Source organism: Thunnus thynnus, chromosome 4 (genome assembly GCF_963924715.1).
Source record: "Thunnus thynnus chromosome 4, fThuThy2.1, whole genome shotgun sequence".
In the NCBI taxonomy this organism is placed as follows: Eukaryota; Metazoa; Chordata; class Actinopteri; order Scombriformes; family Scombridae; genus Thunnus; species Thunnus thynnus.
Window position 1 is genome coordinate 22,251,531 of NC_089520.1, and position 18,044 is coordinate 22,269,574.

The 18,044-nt window shown below is 41.4% G+C and overlaps 1 protein-coding gene across 1 annotated transcript in view; it reads right to left on the minus strand.

The window, feature by feature from the left end:
* Window positions 1-17,836, minus strand: part of LOC137181696 (low-density lipoprotein receptor-related protein 1-like) — a 98,227-nt gene extending 80,391 nt beyond the window's left edge. The window contains exons 1-2 of the mRNA XM_067587575.1: window positions 17,237-17,836; window positions 2,371-2,493 (exon numbers count right to left, since the gene is read on the minus strand). Of these exons, the coding sequence (XP_067443676.1) occupies window positions 2,371-2,493; window positions 17,237-17,333 (220 nt within the window). The 5' untranslated portion in view covers window positions 17,334-17,836. The remainder of the gene's footprint in view (window positions 1-2,370; window positions 2,494-17,236) is intronic.
* Between the last annotated feature and the right edge of the window lie 208 nt (window positions 17,837-18,044).

Sequence of the window (18,044 nt, forward strand, 5' to 3'; positions counted from 1 at the left end):
CAGCCTGAGGAGCTGGCAGCTCTAGAAAAGCCTACACTCTACCTGAAGGCTATGGACCAGACAAATACTCTTCACATTTATCTTCATTACATGGCTTATAATTGTTCATTGATCAAGAATGCAGATCAAAGTTCTATATAAAGGTCATATGCCCAGACAACCATTTTATTTTCTTTTTACTCGGTTAGTATCCCTCTATGCCAGTCTGACCCAGCACCCCAGGGTACAAAGAACAGCATTGTGGGGGTTACACAGCAGGGCAAAGCAGCTGCACTGGACAGTGGCTGACTTCACTGGCAATAGCCAGCACCCCAACAAAGGCCACTGTGAAGCTCCATCCACATGAGTGAATAAATAAACCTCTCTCATGCATCTTTCAACCAGACGCATCTGCAAAAGCAGCTTCACAAAGAGCACATTTATCACAACAATAAAACTACAAATGTTACTTCATATATGGTTGATGTACATACAGTTTGGAATACATGTCAATAAAATGTGCTCATACGACAACAGCTCAGAAAGGTGGATTTTGACAAATGCTATTGCGAGGTTGGGCAAATTACTGTGTACATATGTTGACCTGCAAAAATGCAAACAAACCACATTTAACTGTGTTGAGATTCATTTAGTACTTAGTACTGGATAATTTGACAGTAAAGAGCAACTGGAAACATAGAAAGAGGCAGGGGACATGCAACAGAGGTTTGAATTGAATGATGGATGTGTTGGTTAAATGGTACGCCTCTTAGAACACAAAAAAAACTTCATTTTGAGGAGCAGGCGTGTCCAAAGGTAGCCAACAATTCTAATGAAAACCACTCCGACAGTCAATTCAACCCTCTGCACTGAGTCTCTGTACTTGGTCTTATTCTAAAGCAGCAGATAATGATGTTTGTAGGTTGGTGTTTACTTCAACCTACCTACCAACTTTCCTCAGTAACAATCTCACCAATCTTACCTTGACAAAAACACCAAAATTATCTTAGATAAGAATTTGTCTCTCTGACTCACTGGGTTTTCTGCTCTGATACTGGTAAAAGAGCATGGGTCCTTTAAGTGTTGTTTTTGAGAGAGAGAGTCTGGCATGAAGAGTAGAAGGAGTAGCATAAGACAAGGGGATGTGGTCACTGTGCCTTCTGTCCCAGATAGAGACGGGGAAGGAGGCTGGCCCACAGATGAGAAGGGGGAACGAGCAGGTTGTGAAAAACAGCAGGTTTCTCCATTGCTCTGGGCGAGTCTCTAATGACTTCCAGACCTACTCTCATACAGTCTTTGCGTCTAGACTGCAGCTACGGCACCCTGGCTTCCCAGTCTCTCACTCTCTTCCCTCAACCAAACCCCCCTCAATAAACATGTACACACACACACACACACATTACACACACACACACACACACACACACACACACACACACACACACACACACACACACTCACTTCCCCCCCCACCCACCCCGAACCCTCTGTCCTCTTAGAAAACTACAGGCGTTTCAGTCTAAGACGCTGACCAAAAAGACATTGCTGCTTTCATTCCCTCCCCAGGGATTCAGCCTCAAAGCATTTCAACCCTAATGAAGACTTTGAAACGACAGCTGTCTTTTTTTAGGTTTGGTTTTGTCTCATGACTGCATCTTCTGTGGCTCTGAATGCAAAAAGGAAATCACATCTATCAAAGAAAGACAAACTTTGTAAATCTCCTAACTGGGCATGACAGGACAGTTTAAAGGCAGAATGACCTCTCTCACAAGCTGATAAAACATCCCATTGTTTTCTCCAGCCAGGCCAAATAAATCTAATAGCCTATCAATCTCAGTCTGCTAGCTGACGACAGCTTTTAGAATGTGACTAGAGGGATCAAACATTGGAGTAACGTATGAGGTAACTTGGAGACTGTACCTGTTGAATAGTCCAAGTAGGATTTTTTTTTGTGATGGATAACATATCATTTTATAACAATTTAGTGAAAATACTTCCTGTCTTAACCTGCCTTAAATACTCCCTTATTCCTATTAGAGGAGATAAGCAGCAGCCATGAGGATTTGGGCGATAAAGTGAGCTTTTTTTTCCCACAAACTCACAGAATGGGCAAATAAATTCAGATGAAATATGTAACATGCCTCCACTATCTACTGCATGATGGGAAAAAGAAGCGTCCTCTTGTCTAGGGAAATTATATGATATACATATCTGCATAAGCTGACAAGCATTTCCTGCTAAGCTCCAATTATCTACTCTGAATGGTTAAATGTCAAATGTTCATTGTGCCGTGCAAGTCAGATGCAGCAGGATCAGAACATTCGGGGTAACCTACACAGTATGGATAGGATACATTGGATCATTTAAACCCAGTATTTTTAAAACACTTACAAACATCAGGCTCCTCATCCGAGCCGTCTGGGCAGTCCTTCTCTCGATCGCAGCGCCAGCCCTTAGAGATGCATGTCACCCCATCTTTACACACAAATTGCTTTGGGCTGCAGGTCTTTGGGGCTGAAAAGAGACAAAGCAAAAAGTGAATTAATTAAAAGATTGCTGAAAAAAAAACAACTCCTTTTGCGTCAGTGATCTTTATTCCTGAGGTCTCATTAGCAAGCAGGGTCTGTTGTGTTCACAGTCAATAGTGGCCCTCACTGGCCCTAATTAGTTTGTGGAAAGTTGCTACTTGATGGAGGGAATAGCGAATGGTTGTCACAAAAAGCGAAACACACACTCATGCAGCTCCGGAAAGGCTTTGCATAAACTTGCTGCACCTAAATATCCAGGTCAGCGTTCTCATGCCAATAGTAGTGATGCAACACGTCAGGAGGATATCAAAGAACATCTTGTTCAGTGAATTTCCCCCCTATCATCCATTTCCCCTTCAATCCAACCTTCCAGAAAGAGAAAAAAAAAACTGCCTACTCCAGCCACAGCCAAGGGAAACGTATTCAAACCCACACTAATTCAAGTCCTCTTGGAACAGCACAAACACATGGACACACAGACACACACGAAGCTGAGTCAACTGGGGCATTCAGGGGAGGCTTAGGTGAGTGGAGTTTGATACAACTACTTATTGCTGAGTGGTGACTTGTCTTACTTAACACTTTTGTCAGGAAAAAAAATAAAGACAGTGGTGTAAATTATTTTAGAATGTGACAAAAAAAGAATTTGCCATTTGCCCTACCAGAAAAATAATATCTAAGTTAATATCTACGCAGATATGATCTAATATCTTACGTACACACGATAATCACTCCCGATATTAATTCCATAATTAAAGGATCTACTGCATTTTATTCATAAATTATTGCTCAGTGGAAAAGTAATGGCATTACTTTACTGACTACTCATCGGTAAAAAAGTAATTGGTGACGTTACTCAGTACATGATTTTCCATTACTCAGCTCAGTTCTGTCTTCGGTACCTTCCAACAGCTTCAAAGCCTCCACAAAAACACACACGTCACATCTTGTTGTGGTTTAGCAAGCAGCCAGCCAGTGGTTTGGAGGTATTTACTAACCATTAACAGCTAGCTTAACATTAGCTCCAGTGACTGCACGCAGCACTCTAGAAGTCCTGTTCGGTTCACAAACTCTCCAACAAAACCCATTTAACTTGGCTGACCACTGGCTAACTAGCTAGCTATGAAGACACAGCAATATAACTTTGGAACTGACAGAAGGAATCATCCTCCTCTTCTGGCTGAGGCTAACCTTCTCCCCACACCTCTAGCCCCTTTGCTAAGCTAACATGTTTCAGACCAGACACTAAACTGATCCCATCCCATCCAACCTCTGATAAGACAGCAAACAAGCAAACAGATTGAAATGTCAAAATACCAGCGCACTGTTTGCATGTTTATAAAATTCTTCACTTTCTTCTTAAGAGTTAGTTGATGTCACTGCTCAGAGTCAAGAATCTGTCCAGTGACCTCCTCATAAAATGTGGTTTGTACAGTATGGTTTTTGTACGGACAAAACAAACAAGATATTACATGGTAATTGCTGTAGCTTCATATTTAGCATACAGACATGAAAGTTGTATATATTGTCTTACTCTTGGCAAGAGAGCGAATAAGCATATTTCCCAAAATGTCAAACTATTGCTTTAATACAGGACAATGTTATGTAATGGATGTACAGCAATACAGAGCACATGGACACCAAAGGACATGTTGCTAATGCATTAACTGAATACAAAACAAATCTGATGAAGGTTTTGTCCTTTATGCACTGAAAGGACCAGTGTGTAGGATTTAGTGGCATCTAGTGGCGAGGTTGCAGATTGCAACCAACTGAATACTCCTCCCCCCTCCCCTTCCAAATGTGTAGGAGAACCTACGGCAGCCACAAAACTTTTGAAAAACATGAAAGGCCCTTTCTAGAGCCAGTGTTTGGTTTGTTTGTTCTGGGCTACTTTAGAAACATGGCGGTGCAAAATGGCAGCCTCCATCGAAGGGGACCCGCTCCCTATGTAGAATAAGGGGCTCATTGTAAGGTAACAAAAAACACAACAATTCTTATTTTTTCATGGGATTATACACTAATTAAAACATACTTATGAATATTATATTCCACTTCTGCCACTAGATGGCACAAATTATATACACTGCACCTTTAAAACAAAACAAATGTTTTACCAGTTGACATTTAAAGAGAGCAATGGACAATCCTAAACTTTAACAGGAATTCACTCAAGGTGATGTTTGAATATTTATCACCAGGTTGTGAGCTGAACTGTTTTTTTGGTTTCCTCTGGGTGCATGCTTCTCTTTGTATCTCATGTTTCTAAATACAGCAGAAGCCAGATGGCAAAATGTCTTCTTATACCAACTCCTTTTCATTTCTGTCTGTCATCACTGTCATTACATTGAATATATGTGATCTGGGGTTATTCCTACGATGTCTTTAACAGCCTCAGCTCACTTATTCAACCCACCCACCTCAGCCCTCTGACAGGATCATTTATCTTTTTAATATTCCAAAGTGTGGTGCCTGGGCGAGTGTCAACACCTCCCTTGGACAGACATAGAAGTCAGCTATCTAGGTTAGAATATAAAACACTGATTGGAAATGGTGATAAACTTTATTATTTAGGCATATAGCATGACGAATGGGACCGGGGGAAGCACGGGATACAATGGGGTGGATGAGGGGATGAAGTAGGATAAACAGGATGACTGTATTTACATTTAAAGCTAGCCTCCAACTCCAGTGGTGAAGGGAATCTTGAAATGGAGCTCAACCTAAATACTATGAATTCAACCTGACATATTGCTGTACACATTCACACACTCCCCACTTATCCTCCTCTTTGTACCGCTACGTTTGGTGTATGTGTGTGTATATGTTCGTGTGAAGTGTGGGTATGTGAAGGGTGTGTGTCGAAGGGAGTCTTTTTCTCTCTCAGAAGTCACAAGATTATTTGAATTATTCATCAAATGCTACCAGGCTTACGTTAAAATGTTTCCTCTTTGCTCCGCATTCCTCTCTTTTTGTACGTGTGTGTTTATTTATTTGTTTGTGTTGGTGTCAACACCAGCAGCTAGTTGTGGCATGTCTGTCTATTGTGTATGGTTTATTTAGATACTGATGTGCTTTAACTCAGCAGGCTGTTAACTCTGCTTCGAATAATGGCTGTGGGAAGAGTGCTCACCCGCCTCCGACTCAACTGCAAGATGCTGCTGACAGAAACATATGGTTCACAGGAAGTAGGTCAGGAGGTTAGGTAGGTGAAGGTGAAAGCATGCAACAAACTTAGTAGTGGTTACTGTACCACCAGCTCAGCTAGCTGTGATGGTTAGAGAGAAGCAAAGGGAGAGCAGACAAAGGCCCCGATCTGCCAAGTCTCAGGTCATCCAGTCACAACCAGATTTCTAGAAATATAATTGTGGACACCTTTTTTGGACATTTTTCCCCTCTCCCTGCACAATACTTTCCACTGCTAGTTTCACGTCCCTGATTTCAACTTGTGCAAATGAATGAAACACTGGCACCACAAACCACATTGGCAGTCTGAGGCAGTTTACAGACTATGTGTATACGTGTGTTTCCTTGTCATATTCAATCTCAGTCTTCATCATCTTTTGTCTTCAGTCTGATATGATATAAAATATATGCTTGAGCATAAGTACACGTTTTCACACCAAGAGCCCGTCTGTAAGTTCAAACTTAGCCTAGTTATAATGTAACTGTTTACTAAGAAGAGATATATGAATCATTAATTAGAACAAGTTACACCACACAAACTAGTCCTTGCATAGAGATTAGTTGTTACTTATAATTTACACCCAGTAACTGCTAGCAGTACTGTTAGCGCACAGACTGTTATGCTAATATATAACCCACTGAGACTGAAGAGTAAAAGAGGTCATTTGAAATATGGTCAACATATTTGACTTGACACATCAAAATGCTGTTTGATAAAGATATAAACACAAAATATACCTCAAATTACGAAACATTATGCTAATAACATCAGACTAAATGACCAAATAATGTCAGTGAGATTAGCTCAACTGGATATTTCCCTCTTACTCTTAACTACATGACTATACTAGGCCTATTTCATAATACTAATTCTGAAACACAGAAACCTCTTAATGTATAGAAGCGAAAGTCACATGAGTGAAAGTCACACCTACATTTGCAAAGCATTGGCATTTAAGAAAAAAAGTTTTGTAGCAGCTTGTAATGCTACAGTGACTTCACATTTAAATAGTTGATTGCTTTTTGACTAGATGGGACTACAGATGTTTCCCAGCATCCACTTTCCACATTACTAAAATGGTTACTAGATTAGAAATCTTGAGCACTAATGGCACAACCCGATTTAGTAAATTAGTAGCTTGTTTGAAACTGGTTGGTAGTTACTAAGAACTTAGGAGAGACTTGCCAATTTAGTGAAGGATATGCAAATAGCTGCCTAATCCAACAGTATAATCAAAAGTGTAATTTCCAGTTTGTGAACTGGTGTCTTACCCCTTGGTTAACACTAATGAAAGTCCAATATAGCAGCACAACTACATTATGATCTACTACATTATGAAATATTGCATCAGTAATGATGCACAGGTTTATTTGCATGTCAAGCGGCCTCTGGAGTGTGTATGTTTACAAGTATTTTACTGCCAGCTGTAAATGCAATACGTGCTTGACACAATCGGGATTTATCTAGTTAAAAATATCCAGGTTTAAAGAAAGCCAACAATAACTACAGCCAAACAGATCTTTGGCTTTGGTGGTCTGTTCTAGAGTTTTGTGATCAGGTCTCAGATGTGTTTGTCTTTTGTTTGAAGAAGAAATGATACAGGAAGGAAGAGGATGAAGTACATAAGAGGATAAGCAGATGGGTATGACACAGGATGACATAAGGGAACAAAGTAGATGAACTGCAGCAATGAGAGCAAAGAGGAGAGGGGAGGGGTCAACAGGGGGGAGGTTGGGGGGTGGGGGGGTGGGGGGTGCAGGGCTCTCACAGCTGGGGACAGGCCCAAAGATCTGAGAACAGCCTGAGCTGGGCTGGGATACTGAGATGGGATGGAGGAATGTCACACATGCTATCAATGAGCTGTCTGTGTGTTTACCAAAGTGGAGGCTGAGTGAAAATGCTTTGGGTCGTCGCCATTTGGGCCGTATTACAAATCCACTGCTTTCTGCCCCCGCCGCTGTCTGCTATTACTCCAAGATGAGCTCAGTCTGGCTTTGGAGGAAGCGTCCTCTCTTAAGGCAAACACGAACCTCGCCCCCAGCCACAGCCCCATTTCCTCCGACACCCACAGCAGAGCTATAAATAAGTTGGAGGCCTGCCCTCTGAGATCAACTGGGGCACTACAAAGCTCCAGCAGACACCGAGACTCCCGCCTCATCACACACAACTCAACAGCAGTTAAGGTGAAGGCGGACTTAAAGTACTGTCAACAGGGGTGCCGAAAGGGAGCTTGAGCACTATGGAATCCGGTCTTCAAAGCCAGCCGTGTTAGATATTGCACAAGGAGACCTTTCTTTAACTGGACGACCACAATTCAAACGCCCTTGAGCAAGGCAATCTGTACCAGCTCCAGGGTTGCTGTTCTGTAACTGAGGCAGACAAAATTTCCCTACAGGGATGAATTAAGTATCTGAAAATCCTGTTCATCTATCAGCCTCAGTATATAACAGCTCCCTGAATACTGCATTACATGAACTTATCTAGATCTGTTCTGCGAGTCTCATCTCATAAACCCTGGAATCTACCTGGCCTCATGAAATCACAGAGCTGGGTTTTCCCTTGACTTTTGTGAGTTTAAATCACTCACACGCACATCTTGCATATGTAAGTGTGGGTGTTAAAGCAGTGTTGAGAAAGATTAACAAGGACAGAGATGAAGACATACAACATAGCCAGGAAAATATATTTACGCATGTATAAAGATGATGCTTTTACATTACTCTAAACAGACAGAATAAACATCCTGAGGCTACATCTGCTCTGATCTGAGGAGATGATCCTTTCCAGCTTTGGAAGCATTGTAACTGGTACTGATTCATCCAAAACTATTGAGAATAATAAAGCTGGCAGGGCTCACAAAAGCACCAGGTGGGTGTGTTGGCTGAAGTAAGTACATGGTGAAGTTTTTCTAACACTTACACACACTTTTGCAACGTATGCTGGGAGAAAAAAAACATCTTGTTTAGTCTACTGAAGATAGCGTGTACTTGCACTAATATAACACTCCAACAGTTTCTCAAGAGGAGAAGATGGGCCAAATCCTCTTTGCTGTTAGACTTGAGAGAGCTTCATTATGTTTTCAAATATTATGGAATGGAAGGTTTACATGTGGGCGAGATAAACATCCAATTGTGTGTAATCAATCTCGACATTGACGCTCACTCGGCCAAACCTTGGTATGCACTTTATCTTTTCTGAGAGCCACACAATGGGATGATACTGCAACGTGGCCAGTCTTAACATTGACTTATGGTATCCTAAGTATCTTTAAAGTAAATAAATAAGGCATCAGAAACAACAATTCAACTCAGACAGGAAGTTCATTTCTATTGTCCATGAAGAGTCCACCGAAATATCAAATGAGGAATGTTTGCTTTCTTTTCTCAGCAGCACACAGACAATGTCCTGATGAACTTAGATTGAATTTAGATTTTTATAACCACAAGTTTGGCCAAGACTTAAGCAAATGTCTACAACAAAGCCAAAAGGAAAGACATACTGTAAGAAGAGATAGACGTAGAGAAGAAAGAGAGAAGGGCAGGGGTCTATTTTGCCGACCTTTGGGCTGACCTGAGGGGGTTCTTCTAAGGGCCAAAATGAGGGAAACGCCTATATTGGTCTGTTTGGCTGCGGCCTACCACCTCCTCATCCTCCTACACAGCCCAGGAAAAGAACGCTCCAGGATTTTGTAATGGAAGAGTGAGAAGAAGAGGGAGGGAAAAAAAAAAAAGTTTTCCAATTTGTCATGTTACAAAGCACAGAAAAAGAGGCCCCAGCTGTGTCTCCTAAATAAACCTTTCCGGCAGAGCTTGGAGGAGCTGTGGAAGTCTAGCCAGTGGTGGACAAAGTCATACAGAATTTAAACATGGATAAACGCAAAAGAATAGTTTGGGGAGGTTTCTATCTGCCTGCATTCCCGCTCAACCGCTCACCTCTCTGTTTCTGACTGTATGATGCAATCATGTTTTTATGAGATGATTTGTGTGTTTCCAAGACAGTCTGTGTGTTTGTGTGTAAGTCCATGCAAGTGTGTGTGTTATGCATGAACTTCTTAGAGCTGAGGAGAATTAACATCAGGAATGTGCTCATGTCTGGTGATAGTTGCCAAGTGAAATGGGGCTCCGCAATGCAGGACAACACAGTCCTGCCTGCGACTGTTTGGATTTTTACAGGTCAGATCTGAACACAAAGCGAGTCAATCTGCGCGAGCTTTTGTGGTGCTGAGAGGCAGAACCTATTAAGCAAAGCAGAGTAATCAAATGTGAACTTAATTAAGAGCTATTTGGATGTCTGGCTGAGATTTCACCATGTCTGAACCCCAGAGTGGTAATCAACCATGACTGCTATTTGTACTAGACTCAGTGTTGGAACTTGGAGGGAGGAGGCTACGACCTCCTTCACTTTCACCTCAGGATTAAATCAAATTCAGCGGCGAAGTGTGGGGGACGAAGCAGAAAACCCAAAGGTGTGATCCTCCATTATCAACTCAGTCAGTTTAGACAAATCCCTTTGCCACACCACCGCCAGAGCACACGCGGCACGTAGCTGCAGAGGGAGAAAAATGACAATTAAGCCTACTTAGTATGCTGCCGAGGGAAACATATTAAAGAAGATTATGTGAAATTCTTTAGTGCCTTTTCATAAGACCAGTACAAGTTTCAAGTCTCAGTGCGACACATGAGCTCCACGGAACAAGATTTGATTCTCTAGAACGTTCTTTCGCATTCGCCATCTGTGCGCAGAAGCAACCTGAGCACCCTAAACTGCTAATGACACTTATAGCTACAGTGAAGGAGTAAGGGCTTTTATGTGATTTTGTGCAATCAAAAAAAAAAAAAAAACCCTTGATGAAGAAATCCTCATCACTGATCTTTTGCTTAATGAGAATATTTGAGCTGGAAGTTTGCAGCTTGTTACAGATTTTTCTTTGCAGCACCACATTTCAAATAAGCCTACATGACAGTTCAGAGTCGTTTCCTTTAAGGCACGTCAATCATCTCCAAACTATAACAAAAGATGTTGAGGAACATTTTAAAATGTATTCCATTTAGTTATGTTGTGTGTAGGCTAATAACAGAGGAGAAAACATCCGCCTATTCTCTTCCCAGAAGCACATAACCAGAGAGACAACACTGCCTACACATGCATCTGAGTGTGGAATATCCTCCACAGAAAATGTGAAGAATATCAATTGTGCGAAAATGCGGCACAGTATTCAAAATTCTATTCATGAAGGTTTATTGGATGTGATATCACCTTCAAGTGTTTGTCCAGTATCGATGATAAACATCTCTCACCCACACTGTGATTTTTGCTCAGGCTGAAGGCAGAAATAAGGATTGTGGGTCCTCTATGAGGCCCATGTGAGGAGATTTCTGCCACAGTGAAGGGTCTATGCCTGTTGGAGGGATTAGTGTTACAATTAGGCTTATGTTAAGGTTAGGTCAGGGTACTGTGTGTTTAGGATTAGAAGTTTGGGCATAAATCTAAATCAGTGTAATGTCCTTGCATGAATAGTGCCCGAGCATGTGTTTTGTATCGCTGGAGACGTATTTGCATGACACAGGTGTAATGCTTCTCAAGAATGACCACACATGTCAGGGGTTCACAGTCCAGAAAAGACCACCAGGATGCAGCTGGACTTGTATTGGGATGTCGAACTGTCGAGGCTAAATACATACTGAGAGAAGAATGAGTGTTTGTTTGGTAAAAATCTTCTCCTAAAGGGAATGAATTCACAAGTAATTTATAATGGCTGCAAGCCTGCAGTCATACCTTTGTCGCTGAAAAAATGTATGTCAGTGAAAAGACCCTTCAGGAGAGACTTAAATGGATGTGAATGCACGTATGAGTCGTGTGGGCTGCTGCTTAAAATAGAAAGTATTTTATCTGTTGGAGGAACCAAGATAGAAACATATTATAAGCAAAAAAATGGCAATTTCTATCTAGAGCTAGAATCCTCAATAATGTTATGAGTAAAATGATGCTTGGGGGGCTATCTAGTGCAGTAATTAAATGAATAAATTAATCTTATGCTGCAACAATATGCAATACCGCCTTCATTGTGCATTACATAAGCGAGCGACCTGACCAACCAGGGTCACAGCTTGAAGCACAAGTCATCAACACAAACACTCCTTTCAGACTGACACAGAGGAGCAAGTTAAAGCCATGTTTGCTGTTGGTGTGAACAGGTCAACATAAGTCACCCGACCTGGCCCTGACACAGCTTGGCCTCAGCAGGAAAGGCAGGGAGGGAGCGCTCATTGTCCCGCATCATCCACTGGGTTTTTGTGTGAAAGTGGTATTAGACAAGTCAACTGTGTCAAGACCTTTCAAGTGTAGTAGTCCCAGTACCTGATTATAAACACATCTTTCAGGCTAACAATCTTTCTCTATTACACACAAATTACCCATGCAGATACAGCTTTATCTCTTTAATTATCAAGGGAGTACGATCTCCTAAATAGATCATTCCCAGACTGGTAATACTGGCTGCTACTGTAGAAGTGAAGTGAAGTGCCTGTTGCTTACTCTGTGGACAATATGTCAGGGAAAAGTACATGGATTCAATATTAAAGTGTTTCTCACATAAAACTAAAGTTAAGTGCTATAATAAAATCAAAGTGATAGCTTTCTTTTGCACTTAAGTTAACCAAAGTAGCCGCAGGCCAAAACATTCCTCATCAGTGCTTTGGACCTCAGATGTAAGAGGTAAAATCTTTCTGCTTGTTAGTTTCACAGCAAAAACAACACATCTAGTGTAACAATGTGTCAGCCCCTTTTTTTTTTGTAAGTACGCATACGTTAGTAGTCACAGAATTAAGTGAAATTATATACTTTTTACTACGCTGTCAACTAAACAGGTGCGTCCCAACAAACTAACTTGATCTTAACTTTTTTTTTTTTTTTTTTTTTTTTTAAACAGCTGAGTTATGAGAGCAGTTATTACTGTTCAACCCACACTCCACCATACAGACAGATATAACAACAGGCATAACAGGGATTGGGGTTCAATCCCCGGCTTGGCCATGCGCCCCATCACACACACAACTGGCAATGTTTACAGACAGGAAGCTAAAATCACTGCAGCTAACTCACCACTGTCCACAAATCCTGCTTACATATTAACATCTGCTCTCTCTTTTCCTATTCTCACTCTCATTGGACGTGTTTTCAATTACTCTGTTTTCAATGCACTTGTTTCTAGGCTGAGCGTATGAAAGAAGGGAAGTGTTAAATGACTTTGGTCATCATGCAGGAAGGATTACTGTCATCTTGTCCCAAAAAAGACCTGACCTACTGAATATGATGGACTTTCTAGCCAATATTGCCTTCACCTGAGCATTTGGTCTAAGCTACAAATCAAGGAGAGGCTTTCACCAGTGATTTTTTTCCTATCCTAATATTCATGTATTGATAGCTTTAGTGTAAAAAGTTTCTGGCTAATGTTCATATATAACCGTTGTGTGTTTATGCAATCCCCAAGCTGCTTGTATTCTTTAAGAGGGCCTCCTCAGACCATGTTCTATCTTCCTTCCTTAAATAGCACAATCTAGATAGTGTATCTCAATCAGTGGGTCATAACTGTAAAGTGGGTCACAGGGCTGTTCTGACAAGCTTGTCCACAGGGACTCAGCACACTTCAGCTATCATAGATGTCAGGATTCATCACAGTTTTTATGTTTTTATATAATTATGAAAAATAATCTTTCCTGTAAGGACATGTTTTATTCCTGATATGAGAAGAGCAGAAGGAGTTGGAAGTGTCTTACTGTCCTCTGTATTTGATAAAGAGCCAGCTAAAGAAATAGTTCAACATTTTAGGAAATATATTTATTCTCTTTCTTGCTGAGAGTTAGATAAGAAGATTGATACCAGTCTAACATCTGTCCATTTAGTGTGAAGCTGGACCTATCAGCCAGTTAGCTTAGTTTAACATAGCATAGCATAGCATAAAGCCTAGAAACAGAGGGAAACAGCTAGCTTGGCTCAGTCTATCAGTACCTCTAAAGCTCATTCATTAACACGTTATCTCATTTGCTTAAACTGTACAAAAAACACAGTGTGAAAACAATAGGTACACAGATTTTGTTACCTTTGGATAGAGCCAGGCTAGCTGTTTCCCCCTGTTTCCAGTCTTTATGCTAGACTAAGCTAACCGGCTGCTGGTAGACAGAAGGGTGGTGTTGAATTTCTCATCAAACTCTCTGCAAAAAAGCTATTAAGCGTATTTCCCATACTGTCAAACTAGGCTCAAAATACATTGTTTTCTTTCATTCAATAGAAACTAAGAAATAAGGGGAATGGCTTCCAGTGTTCCAGTTTTCAGAAATGGAGCATTTTACGGTGATCATTACAAATACCTCAAGGAAACTAGGATTTCACATGAGGTATAAGGCAATTATGTTGTCTAATGTGGAGTCTTGTGGCAATTTGAAATCTACCACAACAGTACAGTATTTCTTTACTACTGTTACTACTGTTACTCCTTGTTTTTCCTCAGGAAAACCCACTGACCAAAGTACTGGATTATATATCTGCTCAGTAATGCAGTCGTGGCTGGTTTTCAGTGTCATATAAGGTATTTAAGCACCACTTGTTTAGTTATGCACTGATCTCAACAACATATTAATATTAGTGTTTAAATATGCTATTCATCTCTTATTTAAATTAACTGATTTTCAAACTTCTGTGACACAGGGTCAACAGCAAAGAGGATCTACCAAATGCACTCTGTCTTCCATACTGCCCTCAGTCGTCAGTAAACAGTAAAGTGGGAAACTTTTGGCTGTGTGACGTCACTGTGATGGCAATGTCACCCCAATAACAGCCAAATGTTGGTCCAGTCCTCTACCAAATGTTACAGCAGGGAATCCAAGCGGGGGGAAAGTGCCAGGAGAAGAGAATCGCTGGATGGTGAGTTAATTAAAAAGCAGCGTGTGCTACTTTTGTTATCAAGGATGTGACTTAAATGAAGAAGTTTAACAGTAGCTTAAGGGAGGAAAAGTGGCAAAATAAAGAAACATGAAATGTGGAACAAGGCAATTCAGATAGAGAAGGCTTGCTTCAAAAACCATTCAAAATGGAATAAATAATCAGCAAGAATAAATACAGATGATTCAAGTTGAAATGATTCCAACTTTTCTCACTGACAGGATCTCAACACGCACTTCTTCATTTTGATTTCGTAGGGAAGTTGTTTTGCAAAGACATTACTTTCATGAAGTGAAACCATGTAAATTCTTTCATTAGGGCCTTTTCCACCAGACCCCAATTAGCAGCGCTTTCTGAACAATTTGAGACTGTTCGTGGAGGTCTCCGCTGGGAAACAAAGAGCAGACCCAATTAAACCCAGGGTTTGATGGTGGCCCAGGGCCTTTGCTCTGGCGACAGTACTAAGACAGTGAGAAAAAAAAATGTTTAGAGGTCTAAGAAATGGAAAAAGAAGAGGTCTTGGCAGGCCTGAAAAAAACTTTACTAGTAGCATATGTGGTTCAAACAGCTCTTAAAATCAAAGAAGCAATCAAAGAGGTTAAAAAAGGCCATTTGAGCATGCTTGGAAGGGGGTAAGATACACACACTTACTTAATTACCAGAGGCATTGGCTAACATGAATTAATTAATTAACTTGACTGCTGTACTGTATTGCTATTTTATGGAGATGCAACTATTCAGGAGAAAAGAATGGTTGAGAATGTGCATTAAATTTGATCTTCAAACTGTGGCACCCAGTAAATATCCAAGTTATTTGGTAAATCTCACATCCAACTCTTTTATATATATAATATGAGCCATGTCAACTATAAACAAATCTCAATGCATTTCCTTGAGAGGCTCCGTCAAGCACAGCACCTCCGCATCCCAGTAGGTTTTCAAGTAAAGCTAAGGTTTGGCAATCTCTCCTCTGGTATACTGCACAAGGCTGACTCATCAAATCAAGGTATTAAGACTCAGGGGGAGGAAATTTTCACTAAAACAATAACTGTGCATGGAGGCAGAAACTGTTTGTTTTAAGGTTGGATTTCTCAGCTGCTTCTGTAGGCAGAGCAGGATGAAACTGCAGGTGATTGCAGGCTATTCAAACCTATCTTCAAGGTGGTAATTTATGTGGATTTTGCTCCCTCACAGCACTGGATTGCCAAGTGCAACGGGATGACTTCAAAAGGCAAAGCGGGGCATTTATGGCTTGACGATGAACCTTACAAAATGCAGCTTGTGGTTTCGAATCAGTCATGCAGTTAAAAGTCCTACAGAATTAAATGAAATATCACATTTAGGAGGCCAATTAGCTTTGTAGCAACTCCTTATCTACACTTTTTTTACAGTAAAAAATCATCTCAAAAGCTTTTGTGTTCATTCACAGGTCACAGGATGAATGAGAGGCATTATATATCGCTGCAAAAATAAATTCACATTCTGTTATCACCTGCAAAGAAGTGAACAAAATCTGTCTGCTCCACTTTGATAACGCCCTTTTCCTTTCTTACCAAACAGAGGTGTGTGTGTATGTGTGTGTGTGTGTGTGAGAGAGCAGGACCCTGAGGCTTAATAGTTTCCAGAAGTTGTTCAAGTCTGTGAAGATGTGTGTTCACAAGGTCGTAGGGGGGAGCTGTTTTGAACTGCTCACTATCCGCCTGCGGATCATAATATCACTGTTGGCATTCAGGTTTATTAGCTGGTACAGTCCAGGTGAGAAACTGAGAAATCATACTGATGCACAACAAATGGTGCAGTGCTACACAAGCTCTGTTGATGGCAGCACTAAACATCTGAGCTTATGGATGAAGAAAACTAACTGAAATTATTACATGGTTCAAATAAAGCATGATTGAGCAACAATGTACTCTATGCCAACACCACAGCAAACACTTCCCAACAAGAGATTCAAGACACAGACACACTTTAAGTCCCCATCGGAGTAAAAAAAAAAAAATATTAGTGTTGTTTGAGTGAGGAATAGCGCGGCTGCTGTCATCACATCAGGACGCCACTCAACAAAAACTGTTGAACGTGAAATGACTGATACATGAGATACATTACAGAAGGCTCACAAGCTGACATTTTAAAGACATGACACTGATCATGGACTGGCCTCTTTGTCACTAAAGCAATTAAAACTAAAAGTAACTGACAGCTGCTTTCACGTTTTTTTAATTAACGTGTCAACCTGGAAAAAAGTGGTTTAAGCAGGTAGTGGGGCCTATGCTACAATTTCATCACTGAATGTCAGTGTAAAATTTGAGAGAGAGCATCTATCCGGCGGAAAGGAAATGTGCGATCACTGCTGTGACATTGCAATATTCGCATGTGGCACTGGGAGAAAGAAACAAAAGACCGCTTTAATTGTCTCGCCTCGGTTTCATCCCTTCCACGTTGCTTTTCTCAACCCACCAGTCATTCCTTTTGGGTACAGTCTACTCTTCTCGCATGCAGGCACAAAACACAATAAAGCCTGTGATCATCAACATGCACACACACTTGTATAGTTTTAAAGCATTTAAGACAAGACTCTGGTTATCCTTAAATCAGCTCTGCTTACCATCAATAGCCCTTGATGGAGCGATTACTTCCAAACTGTGCAACATTCCCAAGACAAGCAATCCTGTTGCCAACATGTTGGCCGCGGTGCGCAACATTGTAGTCTATCTTGAAAGAATATTAGTCATCAATCGCCTCTTGGTCCTGTCAAAACTGGAGGTTGCAGACAGGCGACGACGTGTAATCGTGCCCAATTAAGCGATGATGCTCCTCACTGGAAATCCGCTTTCTGGGTGCGCAATGAAGCTGACACGGCTGCTGCGGTCTGCTCACTCGGAGAATAATTTTTGCAGACTGTCAAGGCTAAAAGCCGAGGCTTTTCCCAGCCCGGGGTTGCTTAGGGGCTCCTTGGATGCATGGACAGCCCTGCCACAAAGGCTAGCAGGCTGAACTGAGCATCAAGCTAGCCTGGCTTGCAGTCGAGATGGAAGGAGAGCTGGCGCCTTTAATCATGCAGTTGTCCGTCTTTTGTTCTCCTTTGCCCCAGCGAAGAAGCCACAGGAGGAAATAAAAGAAGTGGATCAAATGTTCCTCTCCTCCCCACCACCTCTGCTGCTGCTGCTGCTGCTGCTGGCCACAGATTGAGCCTGAAGCCTGGAGCCCAGTCAGTCAGCGGTCTGATGAGTGACGTCGCAGCAGCAGCGGCTCGGCTGGCCCTCCCCTCTCCAGCACTCGACACCCCATCGTTCGTCCACCTCCATCAAAGCATACTCTTCCTCATGTAAACTTACTGCAACAACGCTCCTGATTCCGTCTCAGTCTCACTTTAAATTATTTAGCGCCTCTGGGTAGGATTTTGTCATTTTCTT